Source organism: Fusarium phalaenopsidis (genome assembly GCF_050370095.1).
Source record: "Fusarium phalaenopsidis strain FUZ10S chromosome Unknown contig_32296, whole genome shotgun sequence".
In the NCBI taxonomy this organism is placed as follows: Eukaryota; Fungi; Ascomycota; class Sordariomycetes; order Hypocreales; family Nectriaceae; genus Fusarium; species Fusarium phalaenopsidis.
The window spans coordinates 1575010-1594362 of record NW_028145408.1 but is presented as its reverse complement, the minus strand read 5'-3'; the positions used below and the strand labels follow the sequence as shown (position 1 = coordinate 1594362).

The 19353-nt window shown below is 54.4% G+C and overlaps 6 protein-coding genes across 6 annotated transcripts; 3 read left to right on the top strand and 3 right to left on the bottom strand.

Moving 5' to 3' along the window:
• Positions 1-241: 241 nt before the first annotated feature.
• Positions 242-2790, bottom strand: LRP88_06080 (uncharacterized protein; the record flags this gene model as incomplete). Its single annotated transcript, XM_083242620.1, has 4 exons — positions 242-353; positions 655-1931; positions 2192-2472; positions 2526-2790. The coding sequence occupies 4 exons, from the start codon at positions 2788-2790 to the stop codon at positions 242-244; spliced, it is 1935 nt and encodes a 644-aa protein (XP_083101556.1).
• Positions 2791-3493: 703 nt separating this feature from the next.
• On the top strand, positions 3494-5117 carry LRP88_06079 (pseudouridine synthase PUS4; the record flags this gene model as incomplete). Its single annotated transcript, XM_083242619.1, has 3 exons — positions 3494-3527; positions 3625-4801; positions 4859-5117. 3 exons carry the CDS (start codon positions 3494-3496, stop codon positions 5115-5117), a joined length of 1470 nt encoding a protein of 489 aa, XP_083101555.1.
• Positions 5118-5693: 576 nt separating this feature from the next.
• Positions 5694-10208, bottom strand: LRP88_06078 (ATP-binding cassette transporter YOR1; the record flags this gene model as incomplete). Its single annotated transcript, XM_083242618.1, has 3 exons — positions 5694-8001; positions 8061-9709; positions 9810-10208. The coding sequence occupies 3 exons, from the start codon at positions 10206-10208 to the stop codon at positions 5694-5696; spliced, it is 4356 nt and encodes a 1451-aa protein (XP_083101554.1).
• A 1905-nt stretch (positions 10209-12113) lies between these two features.
• Positions 12114-12788, top strand: LRP88_06077 (exosome non-catalytic core subunit CSL4; the record flags this gene model as incomplete). Its single annotated transcript, XM_083242617.1, has 2 exons — positions 12114-12566; positions 12618-12788. 2 exons carry the CDS (start codon positions 12114-12116, stop codon positions 12786-12788), a joined length of 624 nt encoding a protein of 207 aa, XP_083101553.1.
• A 1196-nt stretch (positions 12789-13984) lies between these two features.
• On the top strand, positions 13985-14908 carry LRP88_06076 (uncharacterized protein; the record flags this gene model as incomplete). The annotated part of the gene is made up of 1 exon (XM_083242616.1): positions 13985-14908. The coding sequence occupies one exon, from the start codon at positions 13985-13987 to the stop codon at positions 14906-14908; it is 924 nt and encodes a 307-aa protein (XP_083101552.1).
• Positions 14909-16156: 1248 nt separating this feature from the next.
• Positions 16157-17443, bottom strand: LRP88_06075 (uncharacterized protein; the record flags this gene model as incomplete). Its single annotated transcript, XM_083242615.1, has 1 exon — positions 16157-17443. One exon carries the CDS (start codon positions 17441-17443, stop codon positions 16157-16159), a length of 1287 nt encoding a protein of 428 aa, XP_083101551.1.
• Positions 17444-19353: the final 1910 nt, after the last annotated feature.

Below are 19353 nucleotides of genomic sequence, written 5' to 3'. Positions count from 1 at the left end.
CTTACATATCGCGGCATCCAAGAGAAGGGTTCAAGAGCCCTTATGAGACGACTTAGCCCATGTGCCGCCAACGCCATGTATCTCTAACTTTGCCAAAACAATCCTCCACCCCCGCAGACGCCAAAACAAAATCCAGGGTATCATTTTCATCCTCCCCGCCGCATGAAGAAGCCAAACACAAAGCAAAGATATCGTGAAAGCCAGGATAGATCTACCAGAGGGAGAGACCCCCGAGTGTTCATCAGACAAGGAGGTTGCGCTTAATGCGCTGCGGGAGAGCGACTCCGTCGACAGCGAGTTGCTGAGCAGCCTCAGACTTCTCACCCAACTTTTTGAGTTTCTCCATAAGATGACTATTATTGCGATGTTAGCCTTGCGATCTTGTCTGAGACGGGATGGGGGCGTCTCCGGAACCGGCTGACAAGGGACTTGAAGTTGCCAGTTGTCGGGACGGTAGGCTCTGGTGGGTCATTGGGGGATGATGATGGCGGCTGAGGTTGGTAGTGGGTAATAATAGCTGAAGTGGTGGTGGTAGTGAATGTAGAGGAGGTGGTAGCTGTGGTAGTGGTAGTGGTGGTGGCAGTAGGAGTGTTGGTAGCTGGTGGTGGGGGAGGGAACTCAACGAGTATAAGAAAGGGGGGAAAGTAAGCATACTTGATGGGTAGATGACCTCGAGTGCCCTCTGTCATGGCTAGGCTGACACGATCCATTTGGCTCTCGTGCTCTTGGAAGTGTCTTTGTATGCGTTGTTGACATTCTTGCACGTCGCCGCCACGGACGACATAGCCGCAGTCCTCTTCCTCGCAGACCCATGTCTCGTTGGGACCATGTGGGACGGTTGAAGGAATCTTGTCGGCTCGGATGACGATCTTGATGGGTTCCTGCGAGGCTTCACGAGGCACTTCGTCCTCGGACGAGCTGGCCTGGGCATCGACTTCCATATCCTCATCTCCATCTGAGAAGTAATGAGATCTCTTTGGCCGCGACTCATCCTCCTCTGACTCGCTGTCTATATCAGAGTGCAGCCGCTTCTTGGATCCGGTCGTCAGACGAAGACTGGATTTCTTGCCAGAAGGGCGACCTGGTCTCCTGAGGCTCTTTCCTGCCGGGGAGGACCGCGGAGTGCTAGAAAGATCGTCTTCCAGGCCTGAAGTGACAAGTCCTTGTGCTTCAGGGAGGGGTTGCGTAGCCTTGCTAGGACGAGGACGACTGCCCCGAGGTACAAGGCGATAGGGCAAATCGGAAGGCTTCAAAGCGACGGGCACAAATGGCCTTTCAGCTGCGGCCTGTAACCAAGAATAGAACTCGTGACCACTATACTTATCCTTGTCGAGGACCTGAAGGAGCGCTTGGGCATTGTAATGCAGGAGCTCTTCAACTGGAATCTTGTGGCATCCGCTCTCCCCGTTCTTGAAGGTCGGAAACTTGTACGAGAAGAACAGCTTGTTGAGAGTGGACAGCATTATCATGCCCTTCTTCCCCTTGCCGATCTGGTCGTACACCCACTCGACGCCATTCACAACACTCTGGAACGGTGTTGTCTCGTCGTTACTGACTGGTCCTCCCACCTCGCTGTTCGCTGGGGCGACTGAAGGTGTGCGTGTCACCGATTGCACACTGGGAGGCTGTCTAATAGCAGGGGCACTTCTTTGTGGCTGGGATGGAGCTGGCAAGTCGACCACACTGCTGGTCTCCCGCAGGGTGATTGAACGTGACCGGGTAGATCGGTGTCTCGGTGGACTATCTTGGACATCCATAAGTTCAGGCGTGGCATTACTCCCGGCGACTGAGGGAGCTGAGGAGCCTGATCGAGTCCTTGAAGACAATAGTGATGGGGCAACCAATGCTGCGGCCGGTTTGGCCTCGACAGAAGGTGATCGTGCAACCGGAGGCGGGTTCTTCAGGCGCTCTTCTGCCTTTTCCACGAGTTCCTAGAGGAGTTAGCCAACGACACAGACTTGTGATAGTTCATGGCTGTCTTACTGGGTAGTTGTCAACCAACCACTGGTAGAAGGGGTTGCTACCCCATTCAAATACATCGGGTTCCTCCTGCATGCACTGTGAAATCAAGAACAATGCGTGCTCGTCGCACCGCTCAATGACTTCTTCGAGGGTTGAGCCATCGCCGATCAGGGTAGCATACTAAAAAAAGTCAGTGGAGGCGCAAAAGAATCATATGGGAGAGCCGAACCTCGTGAAAGACAGAGTGAAGCTCCTTCAATTGATCCTTCTTCCCCTTCTTTGCCTTTTTTGGCCTCTTGGCCTTGTATATGTCCATGATCCGGTAGTAAAGCAAAGCGGCCTCGCACATTTTGTTGTAGATGGGGGCGTATGCAGGCGAGGGGTTGATCTCGTACCAAGCACATCTGCCCTCGACCCAGATGACGGGATTGCCCTCTCCAGCCTCTCCGATCGAGTATCTGTTGCATTTTGGAACCTGAATCGGCATCGAGTGTCGAACCCTCATGATCACTAGGCGGCAGGTCAGCTAACGATGCGACGACATGGGACGGGGCAAGACCAACGGTGCGTTTTCTGCTCAGGTTCGTCGATGATCAGAGTGCCACGGATGATATAAGGTCCTCGGGTGCCGACGTGAAGCGCATTTTCAAGGGTGTGGCCATCTTTGTTGAGTACCACAGCGTCCTGAAGCTCAAAGACCGGCTCTGGGCCGTGTATCTTGTCCACTGGGGCGGTTCTGAGGACTGATGTCTCCTGACGCCAGAGGATGCGGTCCTCATCGACCGTCTCGACACTGGACGTAGACGCCCGTCGAGGGCGTCCAACCATGATGACGATTGTTCTAAAGCTGAAAGAAGACCATCGACTAAAGAACACCCGATTTGGTGTTGATCGTTGTGCAGTACGAGACGGAAAGTGGGTGATGGGTCTCGGATTCGACTTCGGCGTGCGTGCGAGAGGAAGAGGGGTTCGGCGAAATAATTGCGGGGTAGAGTTCGAAAAAAGGCGAATTTCTAGAGCTCAGTTGACGCAAATCGAGGCCGTAAACATAAAAACGCTGCAAGACAATGAAAGAAGTAAAATGCGGGTTTGAAAGCAGAGCTCAATCGGGAGGTATAGAAACAGAAGCAACAGTCCAACAGACGCAAACGCGGTCGCCATGGTTGTCAGTGCAGACACACGGCAGTGGCGGGGCAATGGCCACTAAACGCCCTTCAAACTCACAGGGATCGCTCACTGTTCAGGGTTTATTTCCCCACCGAGACGCGCCCTTTAAGTGCCTGCGCGCCAATAAAAACCTCCTGATACAGCGCCAGGGGATAAGCTTTCAGTGGGGGATACTGCCGATAAGAGCGACGGCCCGCCATTTTTTTTTCCTCTTGTGGTCCAGCAGCTCAAACCTTCAGCGCAAGGTGGACGGACTTTGGCCAATTCTTTCCCTCCACCGAGACTCTCTCTTCTCTCTTTCTCTCTTCGTCTTCAACTTCTTTCCTTTAGTGCTCGTATGCGAAGTCTCTCAAAAGCGTTCAAGATGGCTACGGACGTTGTCCGGGAAGGCGTTCTCGGTATGTGCCCTTCTCATGTCATGTCAGACAAGACTTGATGCGCGCTCTGCTCCTCCACGACTTTGCTCAGGCATTAACCATGGTCGCTTCCTTACAGCCATCAACAAGCCTTGCGGAATCAGCTCGGCGCAAGTTATCCGCGAGTGCCAAAAGGTCTTCAATCCCTCAAAATTCTTCAAGCCAATGATCGACGCCGAGATCGCCAAGCGCATGAACGAGTCCGGCCAGCAGTTCGCCCGTCGCAAGCAAATCAAGAAGGCCTCGCAGGTCAAGATGGGCCATGGAGGAACCCTTGATCCTCTTGCCACCGGCGTCCTCATTCTGGGCATTGGATCTGGCACCAAGGTTCTGTCCCAGTTCCTTGAATGCACCAAGACGTACGAGACCGTCATCCTCTTCGGCGCAAGCACCGATACCTACGATCGAGTTGGTCGCATCCTTACCAAGCGACCCTACGACCACATCACCCGCGAAAAGGTTGAGAAGGAGCTTGCGAGCATGAAGGGTCCCCTCACTCAGATCCCACCTCTGTACTCTGCGCTCAAGATGAACGGCAAGCCCCTGTACGAGTACGCGCGAGAAGGCAAGCCTATCCCCCGAGAGATCGAAGGCAGAGAGGTCGAGATCAAGGACATTGAGCTCCTCGAATGGTACGAACCTGGCAAGCACAGCCACCGATGGCCCACCGAGGAGGCCGAAGCCGCAGAGCGGAATCTGGCCGAGCAGGTCTGGAGGGTCAAGAAGCAGCAGGAGACCAACAAGAAGCTGAGCCCCGAGGAGAAAGAAGAAGACGACCAGGCGATAGCGGCGCATGAGTCTTTCAAGCGCAAGTTTGAGCAGCGCCAGGACGAGCTTATTAAGGACGCCCCGGCAAAGCGAGCGCGACACTCCAAGAACCCCCCTATGATGTCGGGCGCTTTGGGACAGCTACCACAGCCCATCTACAGTGAGAAGGGAACTCATCTCGTTCCTGACGCACCTGACGAGAACACTCCCCCTCCCTGGAGCGACGAGGGCCCTCCCGCCGCCAGGGTGCGGTTGACAGTCACTTCCGGTTTCTACATCCGAAGCTTCTGCCACGACCTAGGCGCCAAGATGGACTCGGCCGCTCTCATGGCTGAACTGTGCCGGTCTCGACAGAGCGACTTTTCCATCGGCGGTGCTAACTGTCTTGAGTTCGATGACCTTTCCAAGGGCGAGGAGGTTTGGGCACCTCAAGTCGCCAGCATGCTGGAGCAGTGGAGCAACGAGAACAAGGATAAGGCGCCTGGCCCGTCTCCCGCTACCTCGCAGAGACCTCAGAAGAGGAAGCATGAGCACAAGAGCTCCAGCCCCGGTCCTGACTCTCCCAAGCACAAGCACCAGAAGCACCACCACAAGGACAAGGCAGAGAAGCGACGGCACTCCAAGTCCCCCGAAAGATCCCGTTCATCTCCCAAGGCCGAAGCCACTGAGTCCAAGGATGATTCTAAGCAGGCCAAGGAGCTCAAGCCTAGCAAGAAGGAAACCGAGCCTACGAAGGAAGAAGCCAAGCCCAACAACGGAACCAGATCTGACGATGAAAAGTCTTGGAATGGTATCGAAGATTGAGCTGTGGCAGGTGTCGTTGAAGAGTGATGAAACAGGGGCTTTACGAGGGAGGGCAGAACTGGACTCGGCCCACCGGCGATGAGTACATTTGTGATGATTGATCTATATATAACATGGTTGAACGATGGCCACATCAAGGGCTAGCCAACTATATCCAGCCACGGCTAGGGGCACCCATACCTTGGCGAAGGGGGGTGCGTGTCAACTTGCATCCAGGGCGAGCGATGGATAGACCTAGAGGGTTCCGAAGCGGGCATGTATTGTCTTTTTGGCGTTGTAGGTTTTGAGGCCGAAAAAAAGTCATGATAATTACTTGAAGTTTCTCATCCTGAATGCGTGTTGAGGTGTGCTTGGTGAATCTGTCTAAGATCTTCCATTCCACGCTTTCAAGACATGGGAGTACACATGTACATTATTGTCGACTCAGTTCAAATGTGATCTTTATGTATATTGATCTTGATATCGCTCCCGTGCAAACCGCCTGATGAGCAGGCAATATCTGCCATGATGCTATCCAATTCATATGCTCATCGCCAACTTTTAATACGCACTTGTATGTATATATATATCACTCAACTACTGCCCACTCCTCTCTCCCACAATCCCTCCCAACTCCTCCCTTGCGCCGTGAATGTCCTCTACCCGGATGCCGCTCCGGTCACACATGCCACGGAAGATACCACCCTTCTTCCACAGGGCCAGGGGCGTGTCTAGCTCGGCGATGCGGCCGGCATCCATGACGCAGATGCGGTCGTAGCCGATGATGGTGCGCAGGCGATGGGCGATGCACAGAAGTGTCTTGCCGTGGAAACCTGTCGCCATGGTGGCTTGAATCTTGTCGTCCGTCTCCATGTCGACGGAGGATGTTGCTTCGTCGCACACGATGATCTGGGCACCACGGACGAGGGCACGGGCGAGAGCCATGAGCTGGCGCTGTCCGAGCGAGAAGTTGAGGCCATCCTCTTCGACTGTCGTGTCGAGGTGGATGCGCGAGGGATCGTGGTTGCGTCGAGCTTCCTCAGGGGATGCAGCGTCGGCGGAGACGAGATCAGCTTGACGGAGAGCGGACCAGAGCTCGAGGTCTGTGTGTTCGTGGAAGGGGTCGAGGTTGCTACGGACTGTTCCACGGAAGAGAGTTGGATCCTGTGGGATGATGGCGAGTCGAGAGCGCAGGTCGTGGAGACCGATTGTAGAGATGTCAAGTCCATCGATGGTGATCTTGCCACCCGAGATCTCGACGAGTCGGAAGAGGGTGCTCATAATGGAACTCTTGCCGGCGCCGGTTCGGCCGACGATACCAATACGCTCGCCGCCCTGGACATGCATGGACAGTCCCGAGAGCACGAGCGGGAGACCGGCGCGGTACCGCATCTCGACATTGTCAAAGATGATCTCACCCTTTTCGGGCCACGACTTGCGGACTTCGACCGTGTGAAGAGGAGCCTCCTCCTCAAGCTCGGTACCGTAGTAGTAGAGACGCTCCACGGCGTTCATGGCGTTCTCAACTTCGGCAAGCTGACGGACAGAGAACTGCATCATGCCGACGATGGATAGGATGTAACTGAGGACAAGACCGCCGGTGGAAGGGTTGATGGAGAATCGCGATGTGACAACGAGGATGGCAGTGACAAAGACCAGAAGAGTACCGATGAGATCAATGCGGATCGAGAGCCAGCGCTGGTTGGCAAAGGTGATGTAGTAGGCACCGTTCATATCGTCGATAGACTGTCTTAGCTCTCGGATGAAGCGATCCTGAAGCCCATAGGCCCTGATGGAAGCAACGCCAGTGAGACCCTCGCCGAACTTGGCAAAAACGTGGGATCTCAGGACAGACTCGTATCGCTTCACCTCACGGGCCGAGGCACGATAGTAGACGGCGGCCAGGACGAACGCGGTGTAGAGCGGCACAAGGGCGATGACAAAGTAGTAGTAGAAGGCGATGATGAGGATGAAGACGGACGTGATCATGCCCATGGTGAGGAAGAACATGCGGATAGCGTCTGAAAGGTTGTTGTCCATGACATCGACGTCACGCGAGAAGCGGTTGGTGATACGGCCGAGGGGCGTCGTGTCGAAGAATGACATGGGAGCACGCAGCACCCGCGTCACGGCGATCCTGAGCATCACCTTACTGGACTTTGTGCCCAGGATGGACAGTACGACGGAGAAGGCGAACATGAGGAGGGCCTGGGCTACACCAAGGGCGGCGTAGATGGCGATGTACACTCCTGTCGACAGATCGTATTTATCAGAGGTCCAGTATGACAGCCACAGACTAGTCATAATGTTGGCGCCCTGGGAGAGGATGAGCAGGAAGATGACAAGGGGAGCGTTGAAAAATGTGCCCGAAGCCTTGACGTAGGCACCGTAGACGGACCAAGGCACACTCGAGGTGGCCTTTTCCTCCTGGGTCATGAGCGCACCGCCCTTCTTCTTCTTGCTCTTTTTCTCGTCCTCAGTAGGCCCCTCCTGATCGGGCTTCTTGGCCTCTTCGCGTTTCTCCTCGATGGCGGTCGTCTCCATGAGGGCCTGGAACCCGCGGTGCTCCTTCATGAGCTTTTCAAACGTATCGACGGCTTGGATCTTGCCGTTTTCCATCCAGATGATGCGGTCGCAGCGGCTGAGCACCCAGAGCTGGTGAGTGGCGAGGATACGGCACTTGTCCTTGAGTAGACCGAGGATGGCATTGTCAAAGATGTGGCGGCCGACGTGGGCGTCGACGGCGCTCAGGGGATCATCCATGAGTACAATATCGGCGTCAAAGTAGATGGCTCGGGCGATGTTGAGACGCTGCTTCTGGCCTCCGGAGATGGTGATACCACGCTCGCCAATCTCGGTCTGATCTCCGTTAGGGAGCATGTCCAGATCAGCCTGGAGGGCACACCTATCGTTGAATGTTAGTAAATGGGCATAGTAGTGTGACTCGGCGATTTGAAGACTTACGCTCGAATAACCTCATTATACCAATCCTTATCCATGGGCTTTCCAAACACAATATTGTTCTGAAGAGTCGTGTTCTGAATCCAGGCATACTGAGGGCAGAAGGCTCTCGAGGCACCAAAGGTCACATTGCCCTCCGTCTTTCGCATATCTCCAGCAAGGGCAGAGAGTAGCGAACTCTTGCCGCTACCGACAGATCCAATGACTGCAATGAGTTCGTTTCGCTTCACCTCAAAGTTGAGGTCGTGCAGCTTGAAGGGCTCTCGCTCCTCCACCAATGTGCTGGCCGTGTCGTCGCCTGAAGAGTCTACCTGAGGAGTCTTGGCGTTGGCGCCCTTCTTGTCTTTCTTGCCCTCCTCTGATTCACTCGAGTGAGTCTTTTCCCAGGTAAATGATGCGCCTTCCAATCGGATCGCATCGTCGCCAGTTGTGTCGACCGTCATGTCCTCGAGCATCTCCTCTTGAAGCAAAAACTCCTGGATACGCTGCACGGATCCCCAAGCATCGACGACCTGACCAAGAACGAGGGGCAGCAAGTTGAGAGGGATTCGCAGAGAGTTGAACAAGGCCAAACTGCTGAAAACCTCGGCGGGCGAAAGTCCGTGATGGGTTAGAGAGTACGTGATGAAGGACAGCATGGAGGCGAAGATGGGCAGAGACATGCTCACGGCGTTGAGAGCATTTCGAATCGCGAGAAGAATCTGGATCGCGTAGATCTCCTTGTTCCTGAACTCGCCGAGGCGTTGAAGGAAGGCCTTTTCCCAACCAAAGTACTTGACGAAGCGGACTGACTGCAGGATCTCCTGTGTGAGAGACACACGTTGATCCGTAATCTTGTTGATGGCCCGTCGACGGTGGAAGAGACTTCGGATTGCTTTGGTAAGGAAGGGCATGCCAATGACGAGCAGACCAAAACCGGCCAGGGCGCTGTAGGTGATGTTGACAAGGAGAAGGGCGAGGGTGACGAGACACAGGACGGGCGAAGTCCATGTCATGTGGAACAGAGCAGAGGCCTGGTCGATTCGATAAGTATCGACACTCTGCAAGGCAGTGATGCGACCATTGCCCCAGCCTGTACCATCAGAAGCGTCTGGCTTCCCCTTCTTAGCCTTCTTGGGCTTCTTCTCATCCTGTCCCTTCTCCTCGTTCTTTGCCCCTGGAGCGTCACCCTGAAGAGCACCGCCAGCCTTGGCTCGTCCGGAAATGACCATTGACTTCTCATAGATGAGTCCGATCAAGACACCTCGCGCCTGGCCGCCGACCGTCATACCCCTGTAGATGTAGTGGTTGGTTCCCAGACTCTGAGTGACTTGCATGAGCGTGATGCCAATAGCCAAACCGATACCTTTGCCAATGTGAGGAGGAGGTCCGCCAGTTTTGTTCGCTTCATATGCATCGGCCGCGAACTGAATGAGATACCGGAGCGTAAAGGGACTGATGACCTGGATAATGCTGGTATAGAGCGCACAGATGCCGCCGATCCAAAACTCAATCTTGAACGTCTCGTGCATGGCCCAGAACAGAGGATTCTTGTCACCCCTCTCAACCCTCTTCTGGAACGACTCCTTCATCTTCAGCGTTAGAGGCTCAACGGCCCGGTCTGGATTGACCGTCCAAATGTCGTTTTCCTCAAGGGGACGTCGATATCCGGCCTGTCTCAAGTCAGCTTTTCAGATCGTATCAGACGGGCCGCCCCGAACTCTGTGCTTAGCGGCTGATCACGATGCGACATTGCCAAAGTAAAAAACTTACCGTCATCAAAGGTGCCATCCATTGAAAGGTCAACATGCTGAAAAAACCGGCCTGGTATTCTCTGCTTGCCATTCGCTCTGGGGGCACGGGAGGTAATGAGCCCCATCGAAGGGGATTCAAGTTCTTGTGCCATGGTTTCTTCTCGGGGGGTCCAGGTTGTGTTGTTGCACGTGTAGCTGTTGTTGCTGCAGAAGCAGCGGTTCTAACCTCCCGAAGTTCAGGGCCTCCTGATTCACCCTTGCCCGAGTCATCGATTCGCTTTTCTTCATCAAGATCCTTCTCTTCATTCTTGCCGATGCGATCCTCATCAGAGTCGCCAGTCGTGTCAAGTTTCGTGGGTTGAAGAGCGGCAGCTTCAGCATCAGGTGCCTTGAGCTCCTTGTCCAGGGGGTCTGCCATATCCACGCAATACGAGACTGACGACGACTATGCGTGAACAGATCGAAGGTGTACTTGTTACTCCCCAAGCACGACACTGCCCGCAGAGCAGCTCTTCTAATCGAGAAGAGTCACTTATATCCCGTCACTTAGACACTTGAAGGAATGGGCCATGAACGATAGATGTGGGTCGCTTCAGGAAGAAGTTATTATCCAAGTCGCAGACTTAGTCGTCATATGGTATTAGCGACAGACAAGGGGCATGAGGATAAGAGAGTGGTCCAACTGGCTCTGTGGATATGCCAAGGAATAAGTGGGAGAAAGAAATTCGAGGACAGGAAGAAGGATATGGAGGAACAAGAGAAGTCAACGACCAGGGGATTAGAAGAAGTATAGTCGAAATGTCAAGTCGTCAAAAGGGGGGGGCGTGTGTGGGTGTGGGTAGAAACGAGGCGGATGCAACAATCCGCTGGTCAAAGTGCGATGGAAGCGAATTCCGAGATGGATTACAAAGCGGACTGCGACCTGAGAGACGAGAGCGGGCTCAACAAAGTCGGGATACGGCAATTGGCGAAGAGGCCTGATTCCGACGCCATTGGACGCGGAGATAAAGTCCAAAGGGCCGGGGTTGGGAGAGTCGGGATGTGGAGGAGGTCGATGACGGATGGATAAGTTGAAGGTGGGATAGCGACTGGGATGATGAGTTTTGAGGTCTAGAACTCCAGAAACTATTCAGGAGAGAGCAATAGATCAGAGAAATAAACAAAGGAGAAAGAGAGAAGAGACAGAGGAGACGAGCAAAGGTCATCAGGGCCTCATGCCAGATCAAACAACCACCAGCACCACCATCTCGGCTTTCGGACTACATCCTTGCCCCAAACTGCTATCCGCGTACAACACAGCTTGCAAAAGGTCAAGCAAATTTGCGGTTTGCGAAAACGAAAAACTGGACTTGCAGCCTCCTCATTAGCCAGAACCGGTCGAAGGCTGTGTGGAGCTCTCCCGCGAAGCTACCAGGGCCGGGACATCCTGGTTGCCCGTGTTAGCAGGCCACATGGGAATGAGGGTGTCATGCTTGGTCATGTTAAAGGATGCGGTTGTATCGCAGAAACAGGCAGGACGAAGAGCTGTTGCCTGTTCCTCATGCGGGGGATCTGCTATCGTCATCAAGGCCTTAGCCATTCAGGATATATCGGCTCGTCGGGGAGTGTGAATCGTCTCATCGCCTCCAATCCGCTTGGTAGGCAGACCTCGAACAGGGCTGAGAGCAGCGGGCCTGGTTCGATTCGAACTGAACGGTACCGAGGCCATGGCTTGCTTCTGGGGCCCAGACAAGACATCTGCATTACCAACCCAGTCTCGGCAGCGCCAAGCTGAGATTGAGTGGTGATTCAACATTGTACGGAGTAGGCAACTCTCTCACCGCGTCAACTGGCATCAATGCGAGCCAGGTGACTTCAACACGAGGTAACTCTCAGTAAACTCCATGACGAAAAGCCTCCGACACCCAACCACAAGCTCCGGCCCGCACGCGAGGGGAGAGCCTAGGCCAGGATGCAGGCGATTTGGCGCGTCTGCGTCTGATGCTCGGCTCCGAATCGGCAGGATGAGAAATCTAATCGACGGAGTTAGTCGGCAGGAATTAAGCACCGGTCGCCGGTCTCACGTGATGCGAACGACCTCCACATTCCGGCCCCACATTTTCCCGCCGCACCGATGGTCCGCAAAGAACTTCTCAAGCTGCAAGGCTGAGTTTAAGGCCCGTCATCAAATCCGCAAAATCGATCGGTGCGCGCGCGCATCAAAAGCTGACGACGACCCCCGCCGCTACCTGGCTCAATAAGCAAAGCAGCCGTCCGACACGGAGTCCGAGCTGCGTCGCATTCGTACTGCAAAGCTCAGCTAAGCAGCAACACATTGGCCGCAATGGCCCTCGACGAAGTCCCCCCGATTGCCATGCCAGGCAAAGTCCTAGGCCCGGTCACCAAGTTTGCGCCCGGCCCCGGCACACACGTCTACGAAGGCAATGTCGTCTCATCTTTGCTCGGCAAGGTTACCGTCACACAACCGGCCAAGGCAGCTGGACCTACCAAGCGACTGAACAAGATCACCGCCCCGACCACCGAAGAGCTTACGACCGTCTCCGTGTCCCGCCACGGCCGTAAGCGCGAGGTCCTTCCCGATGTCGATAACATTGTACTCGCCCGTGTTCTGCGACTCATGCCCAAGCAAGCCATCGTGGTTATCCAGCAGGTCGGCGACACAGTGCTTGAGACTGAGTGGCAGGGTGTTATCCGAGTGCAGGATGTGAGGGCAACGGAGAAGGACAAGGTCAAGATATATGAATCTTTTAAGCCGGGTGATATTGTCCGAGCCCAAGTGGTGAGTTTCTTGCCTTCCTGAAGTTGACTTGTGGCTAATCGATGCTAGATCTCCCTCGGTGACCAAGCAAACTACTATCTCTCGACAGCTTCCAACGAACTTGGTGTGGTCATGGCTATGAGCGAGGCGGGCAACGACATGGTTCCCTTGAGTTGGAAAGAGTATCAAGATCCTGAAACGGGCATAACCGAGCCCCGAAAGGTCGCAAAGCCCAGCTGAGCTTGCCGCCTTGTCACAGTGCCAGCCCTGAAGTCACTGGAATGCAACAAGCGCAACACGAAGGGGCTTGTCTCAGAATAATTTGCCCGAGATGCTTCACAGCCTTTTTTGCCCCTTGGACGTCAGGGGAAAATCGGGAAGGGGCCATTGAACGCAAGAGAGGGCGGTGAAAAGCTGCCTGATGGCGACCAAGTTCCGTGGATTGACTCGCCCGTCATCCCGTGGCGTAAAGCTTTTTGGCAGATCAGCCAAGACCGGTCAACGTTTACGATCTGGCCGATGCTCGGGGATTCATGCCCCTGAAATTGTCAGATCTGGGCTATACAGCCCTCGAGGAGTCTGTGATATTGGATGCTCTACATGCCATGTAGAACCATTGGATGTTGGTCTCAACTGCAAGATGCGCCAATGTGCGTCAAAGCCAAACAAGCCAATTAGAGATGGATAGAACAGAGAAGGATAAACGTCGAATTACCGCATGTGACCCATCAATTACCGGACTTGATCTAGATCCAACGTCCCATTCCTCGCGTGCTCGTAAAGTCTGGCGACTGAGGCGTGATTGGCCGTAGTGGCAGGTGATGATTTTCGTATCGACGTACCGTTGGATTCCGGCTTCTAGTGAGTGATTCTAGGGCGGCGGCGCAATCCGGTTTGTGGCGGTTGAAACGGTGACTTTAAAATATTGTCGATTTTGAATAAATGAGAATCAGTCAATCAATTGAATTAATTGCCCATGACACCGTGTCTATCCACTTGAAATGCCCTGCCACTCAAGATTCCATCTCAAAGAAACGCCATTTGTTTCAATAGGCCATCCCCTGCCACATCGGGGACCCTGATCAGCAACGTGCTAAGCTGTGCTAGGCCGTTAGTGACAGGCACGCGCCACTGAAGCTGCAGCTCAGCCGCCCAGGCTATCGCGTGTCTGGGGGCGTTCAAAGCCACTGAACACGCAGACAGGGGAACCCCCAAAAATAGGGACAGGCTGTGGACGGGCCACTCGGGCGCGGAACCTGTCTTGCCCGACTTATATTACTCCCTCGACATTTCCCGCCCTCACTGACGGGAGTCTTTGCGATCAGCAATCTGTACCACGACACTACACTACCTATACGTGTTCACGATATAATACCCCGATCTACGAATACTACAACCAATACCACGATATACACAACCTTCTACATGCGCCAGCCATGTCCTCAACAATGGTCATGACCATGGCGGCACCGCCCATCGCTTCCGACGACTCCCCATGCTGCCCCAGCTGTGGCTACTCTCTCCCCCTCGATCACACCCAGGTCCAGCTCCTCGAGGCCCAGGCCCGCATTGTCGACCTCGAGAACCAGGTTCGTTTGCTCAACGAGAAGGCCTCGGCTGCCGTCGACCGGTGGGCAGACTATGAGGATGAGCTCACGAGACTCCGGGCCCAACTGGCCTCGTCCCCGACACAAAAACAACTTCCCACCACGCCCACGAATACACGCATGTCCTTCCTCCAGAGCGGAACAAGTCGCCTCTCTGCTCTCCTCTCCCCGCGAAAATCACACCCCGACCTTGGCAGCATCGAGACAAATCCCTCTCGCCCGCCCAACCAGCGATCCGCTAGCAGCGGGTCGCACCACCAGCTACAACCTCCACCTTCCCCATCGGCTGAGGATCTGCTAGAGGCGCTGAGCCGAGAGCAGAATCTGCGCAAGGAGGCCGAGACCAAGGTCGCCGTCACGAGCCAGGAGGTGGAGGAACTGAGCGCCGCCCTGTTCGAGCAGGCCAACGAGATGGTCGCCGAGGAGCGACGGGCACGTGCCAAGCTGGAGCAGCGGGTAGACGAGCTGGAGAGGCGAGACATGGAGAAGCGGCGGAGGCTGGACAAGCTGGAGGGGGCCATGAATAGGATTGAGAGGGTGAGGCTGCTGCTCGCCGAGGCTGAGCAGGATGTTGAGTCGAGCAAGCAGACGGTCAAGGAGATCGAGGACCTTGAGAGACAGCAGGAGGAGGAGAACAGGAGAATTGCCCAGCGGAGGACAGCTGGCTCGGTACCTGAAAGCATCAAAGTACCCGAAAGCGTCAAAGAGAACGGAGACGCAGATTCTACCCACACACACGAAACACAACGATGATGCCTAGGGGAGACGGGGCACTTTGGCAGCATGGCACGGTTGTGAGGGTAATGCCCACGGAATCCTTTTTTAATATCGTGTCCTAACATCAAGGACGGAACTCGGGGGAAGGTTAGTTGCCAAAGCCAGGCTGGCTGGGTGGCGTAATGAGGAACGGATCATGGTTTTAAAGGTGGCTGCGAAACACGGGGTGGTTTATAATGTTTTTCTGGATACGGCGTTGGTCAGGAGCTGGGAAAAGAAATCGGATTGGGAACGGTTTGTATGATTATCCACGAGGGAAGGCCGATAGTTGCTTTGACTTACTCGAGCACCATCTTAATACTTGACATTGTCTTGCTACCCCTAGAGTAGATTGATGGTATCGTGATAGCTGATAGCAAAGCATGGCAGTATTCTAGCTTATTACCCCTTGTGCAGACTTAATATTTCCTATGCATATCGACTTACCTACCTAGTTATAACCCACCTTCTACGGTTATAACTCCTCTTTGCATAGTTATAGCTCAAGTTCTACGGTTATAACTCTTCTTTACATACTCATAACCCGTACTGCCCAGTTATAACTCATCTTCTCTAGTTATAACCACACCATTGGGTCATAACCGCTCCTGTGTAGTTGTAACTCGCTACGATGTAAAATTCTTAGTATATCATGGCCATTTCAGAACAATGGAACTGGTTTACTTGTCACACAGCCGTATAGACTGTCATGAACTTAAACATGAACCGTCATCATGGCATCGTGGATCGTTGTGAATACCTCGTATTGAACAAATGCTATGTACTAACAAGAACCAGAAAGCTTCTGGGAAGAGACCAAACCTTTCGGTGAGCTAGGATGAATCCAAACTCCTCAGCATTTCTGCGCTGTCATCAACATTGGCTGTTTCGGCTTGGCTGTGCAACATAATGGGCGTCATCGTACTGGAACTCCTGTCGTGTCTCCATGCCCATGTCCAACTCTTACACAGAAAAAAGAATCCCCCGCTCGTGACCATGCCGAGCACATTAGAAAAGTAGGTAAAAAAAAAAAGTGAGATATTACACCAATGTGCCTGAATGAACCAAGAAAGTTATCTCAAAGTCGTGCCCCTTTGAAAATGCCAACACCCTGACGCCGCTGAAAATGGATCGAGGAAGGCCCTCCTGTAACACCTGTGTTTTGGTGACCGAGAGCGATGGTGTGTGAACAGTCGCTCGCATGTACGCTTTTCTAAATTATCGAATACGCTGTGTCATGTCAACCTAGAACCGATTCATGCCGCCAGGTGAGCCACTGCCGTATGACGAATGCCTTCCACTGGAAGCAGGCATCTGTGGAGGTGGTAGGCTTGAGGGGTCGTCGGCTAGGAGGTCGTCGAGGAATGCGCTGGGGGCGCGCTGGCTTGGCGGCCGGTTCAGGTTCAAAGACGAGTTGCTGATGTCTCTTCGGGGGTTGACAGCTGGTGATTCGGGAGGAGTGGGGTTCAGGGTGTGGCGTGAAGGGTTTCCAAACTGGCCATGGGAGTCGGGACGCAGATTGGTCAAGCTAATGGAGTGCTCATGGCTTCCACCAGGAGAACTGGTGCCTGCCGCATAGAAGCCCGAAGGCAGGAAGGCTGAGCCACGGTTTCCAGCGCCGCCATTGCCAGTTGCAGCAGCCGTGGGCGAGAAGAACAGGTTAGACGCGCTGGGGGTTGACGAGAGGACGGGCCCGCGGGTGGTACGTCGGACGCCCCGGCCAGCTGAGAGAGACATGGTGGAACCAGTATCGGTGTACTTGTAGAATGGCGCTGGTGGAGCGGGAAAACCTTGCTTTGCGTTGGCATCGTGCTGAGCCTTGGCAGCTCGCTCAACGGATCGGTGAAGAAGAATGCCCACAATAAGTCGCCAGAGGAGAATGGCAGCGCCAAGGGCTCCAAGAATCGCGCCGACAGCAATGAAAACAGTTCCATCAGGAGCGCTCGAGTGCTGCATGAAAGGCGCGTTCTTGGTTGGCGGAACGGTCGCAGCCGGGTAGGTAGGGATGGGCTTGAACTTTGTCAAAGTTGGCAATCCCGTCTCAACTGCATCCGAAATGGACTTGATCGATGTGATCTTGGACTGGATTGTGCTTGTCGGGTCGTCCTCAGTGGATGTAGGCTCTTCCTCCTCGGTGGATGAAGGTTCCTCTTTGTCTTCGGTAGTTGAAGTCTTCTTGTCCTGTGTTGCTGTAGGCTTTGATTCCTCCTTAGTGCTCGCAGGCTCCTTCTCTTCGGTCTTTGACTGGGCGTTTTCCTCAGACTTGTTGTCTTCAGACTTGTTGTCAGTATTCGATTCTTTGGCGGATTCGGCGGCGGTCGCGCTGGGCTTGCTGGCTTCGCTATTCTTGTCGGCGTCCTTATTGTCGTCGTTCGTGTTGGTAGCTGCGGGAGCGGCGGCGGCACCGGAAGCGCCAGCAGCGCTTTCCTTATCCTTGTCGTCCTGAGCCATTACGATGGCGCCGAAAATCGAGACCGAAGTGAAGGCCGAGAGCAAGAGCTCTGGCCTGGGGAGATAGTTGGCAGGCCGCATAATGGGCTGCTACGTGGGATGTCTTCTTAGACGAGTATTGCAAAGAATGAAATGTGAGATGTCGAGAGTTGAATGCTGTTGAGTGTTCGAGTCGGCGCTGGGTGTCCAGTCGATTCGCGCGGAGGATACGAGAAGCAGTCCCTCGAGACTCGAAAGGGCGACCGAGTCAGGCTGCGTCTGGCCGAGGAGGCGCTGAGGAATGCTGGAGGGATGTCGAAGTCAAGGTGGGTTACGATTCGGCGTGCCGCTGTGAAACAGACAGGGCTATGCGAGACAACGACGTATTATCTTCCCTTTCGGACCCAAGAAGAGGGCGACGGCGTGCTGAACGTGTCGTCGGGTATGTGGGATGAGGGATGAATCGCGTCAATAACCCTGGCAGGGGGGCCACGAGAATGAGGGAGATGAGAAGCGAGAGGTGGGCAAATTAGCGGATCGAGGGGCCGTGAAAGCGTTTTCCAACAGGCCAAGAAAGAATACAAGAAAAGATGAAGAGAGACAAAAAAGAATGTATGTGGGCTGGCGAATGGGTATGCGTAACCAAGCGAATGGGTGAGACGCCTCTACCAAGGCCGCGTTAGCATTGTTTGACCGAGAAAAGATTGAGATGAAGTGATGGGATGGGGATGAATGGATGGATGGAGGAGCGGAAGCGAGAGGGAAACGGGGTCGCACGACATAGGCAGGCCAGGGACTAGGATTGGGGCTGTACCGTGCCTTTCTTCCTTCCTCCTTCCCTTCCAGATGCCTGTCCAATTCTGGGCCGAGCGTTTGAGTGGGAGGAGGACGCGAGCATCAAAGGGGAGTAGCGCAACTGAAAGAGCAGCGGCCACTGCTTGAACGGGCCTAGATCGATTGATCACCTGGGGGTTTTATTCGTCAGCTCTGATTGAACTCCGCGTAAATCCAATGCGCGACCCTGTGAGGTTCAGGGGTGCCACCTTCGCAGCAACGCCATCGCACTCTACTCTCTTGTGAATCCGCCTGATTTACAGCGCCTACGGACAGGGCTACGAATTATCGCGCCGTCCCTACCTCCCCAAAGCAGCCAGCCGCCAGGTTCCGTCGTGGTGGTCAGCTCTCAGCACCTTCAGCGCTTCTCAGCCGCCCTCGTGGCTGGCTTAGCCCACGTATTCCACCGCTTCTTTCGGCACAGCCCGCCTGGTTGCTGGGGAAAAGCAACCACAGGAGCGTCTTGGTTTACACACACCGACCTATGAGAGTTATCCCTCAACACCCGTTGCCTGGTTTACTTGTCGAGATCAACAACCACGATTGCGTTCTGATCTTGGCTCCCCTCACTGTGTTCCCGACAACCAGACGTCCGGGATTGGCGTGGCTTTCTGTAGCTTTCCATGTTGACGCGGCAGGTTGCGGCTAGAGCCGTTGAGCGCACGTAACGACGCAACGCGACGCAACGCACAAGCAAGATTCAGCAACGACTATTGACAGCGGCGGCTGCATAAACCGAAACCTTCTGCAGATGCCTGTCATGAGGTATCAAGCACGTCACAACACAACCTGCAGGGTTTTCATCAGTCAACCTGTGAATGTATTTTTAGCCAGCTTAGAGTGCAAAATAGACTCTGCGAACGACAAGATGGGATTGCTGACGCACGTCAAGTCAAAAATATCACTGGTCACTCAATTCTCCATCCATGTGCCAGCTCACATTTCAGGGTCCGGTTCGATCGACCTCGCACCGGCCAGCGGGGTAACTGACATGGCTCTCCTTGACTTCTCGTGTCTCCGCGTGAGCCGCTTTGTTGATGATTTGTGTTTTGCAGGAGACCCAAGGCCCCCACGTTGCCCTCACCACGCCTGGTGTCTCTGCAACATTGAAGAGTGCACGGGCCATACCCATGACGGACAGTGCACGTGACCTTCCGTCGGCGCTACAGCAAGGCCGG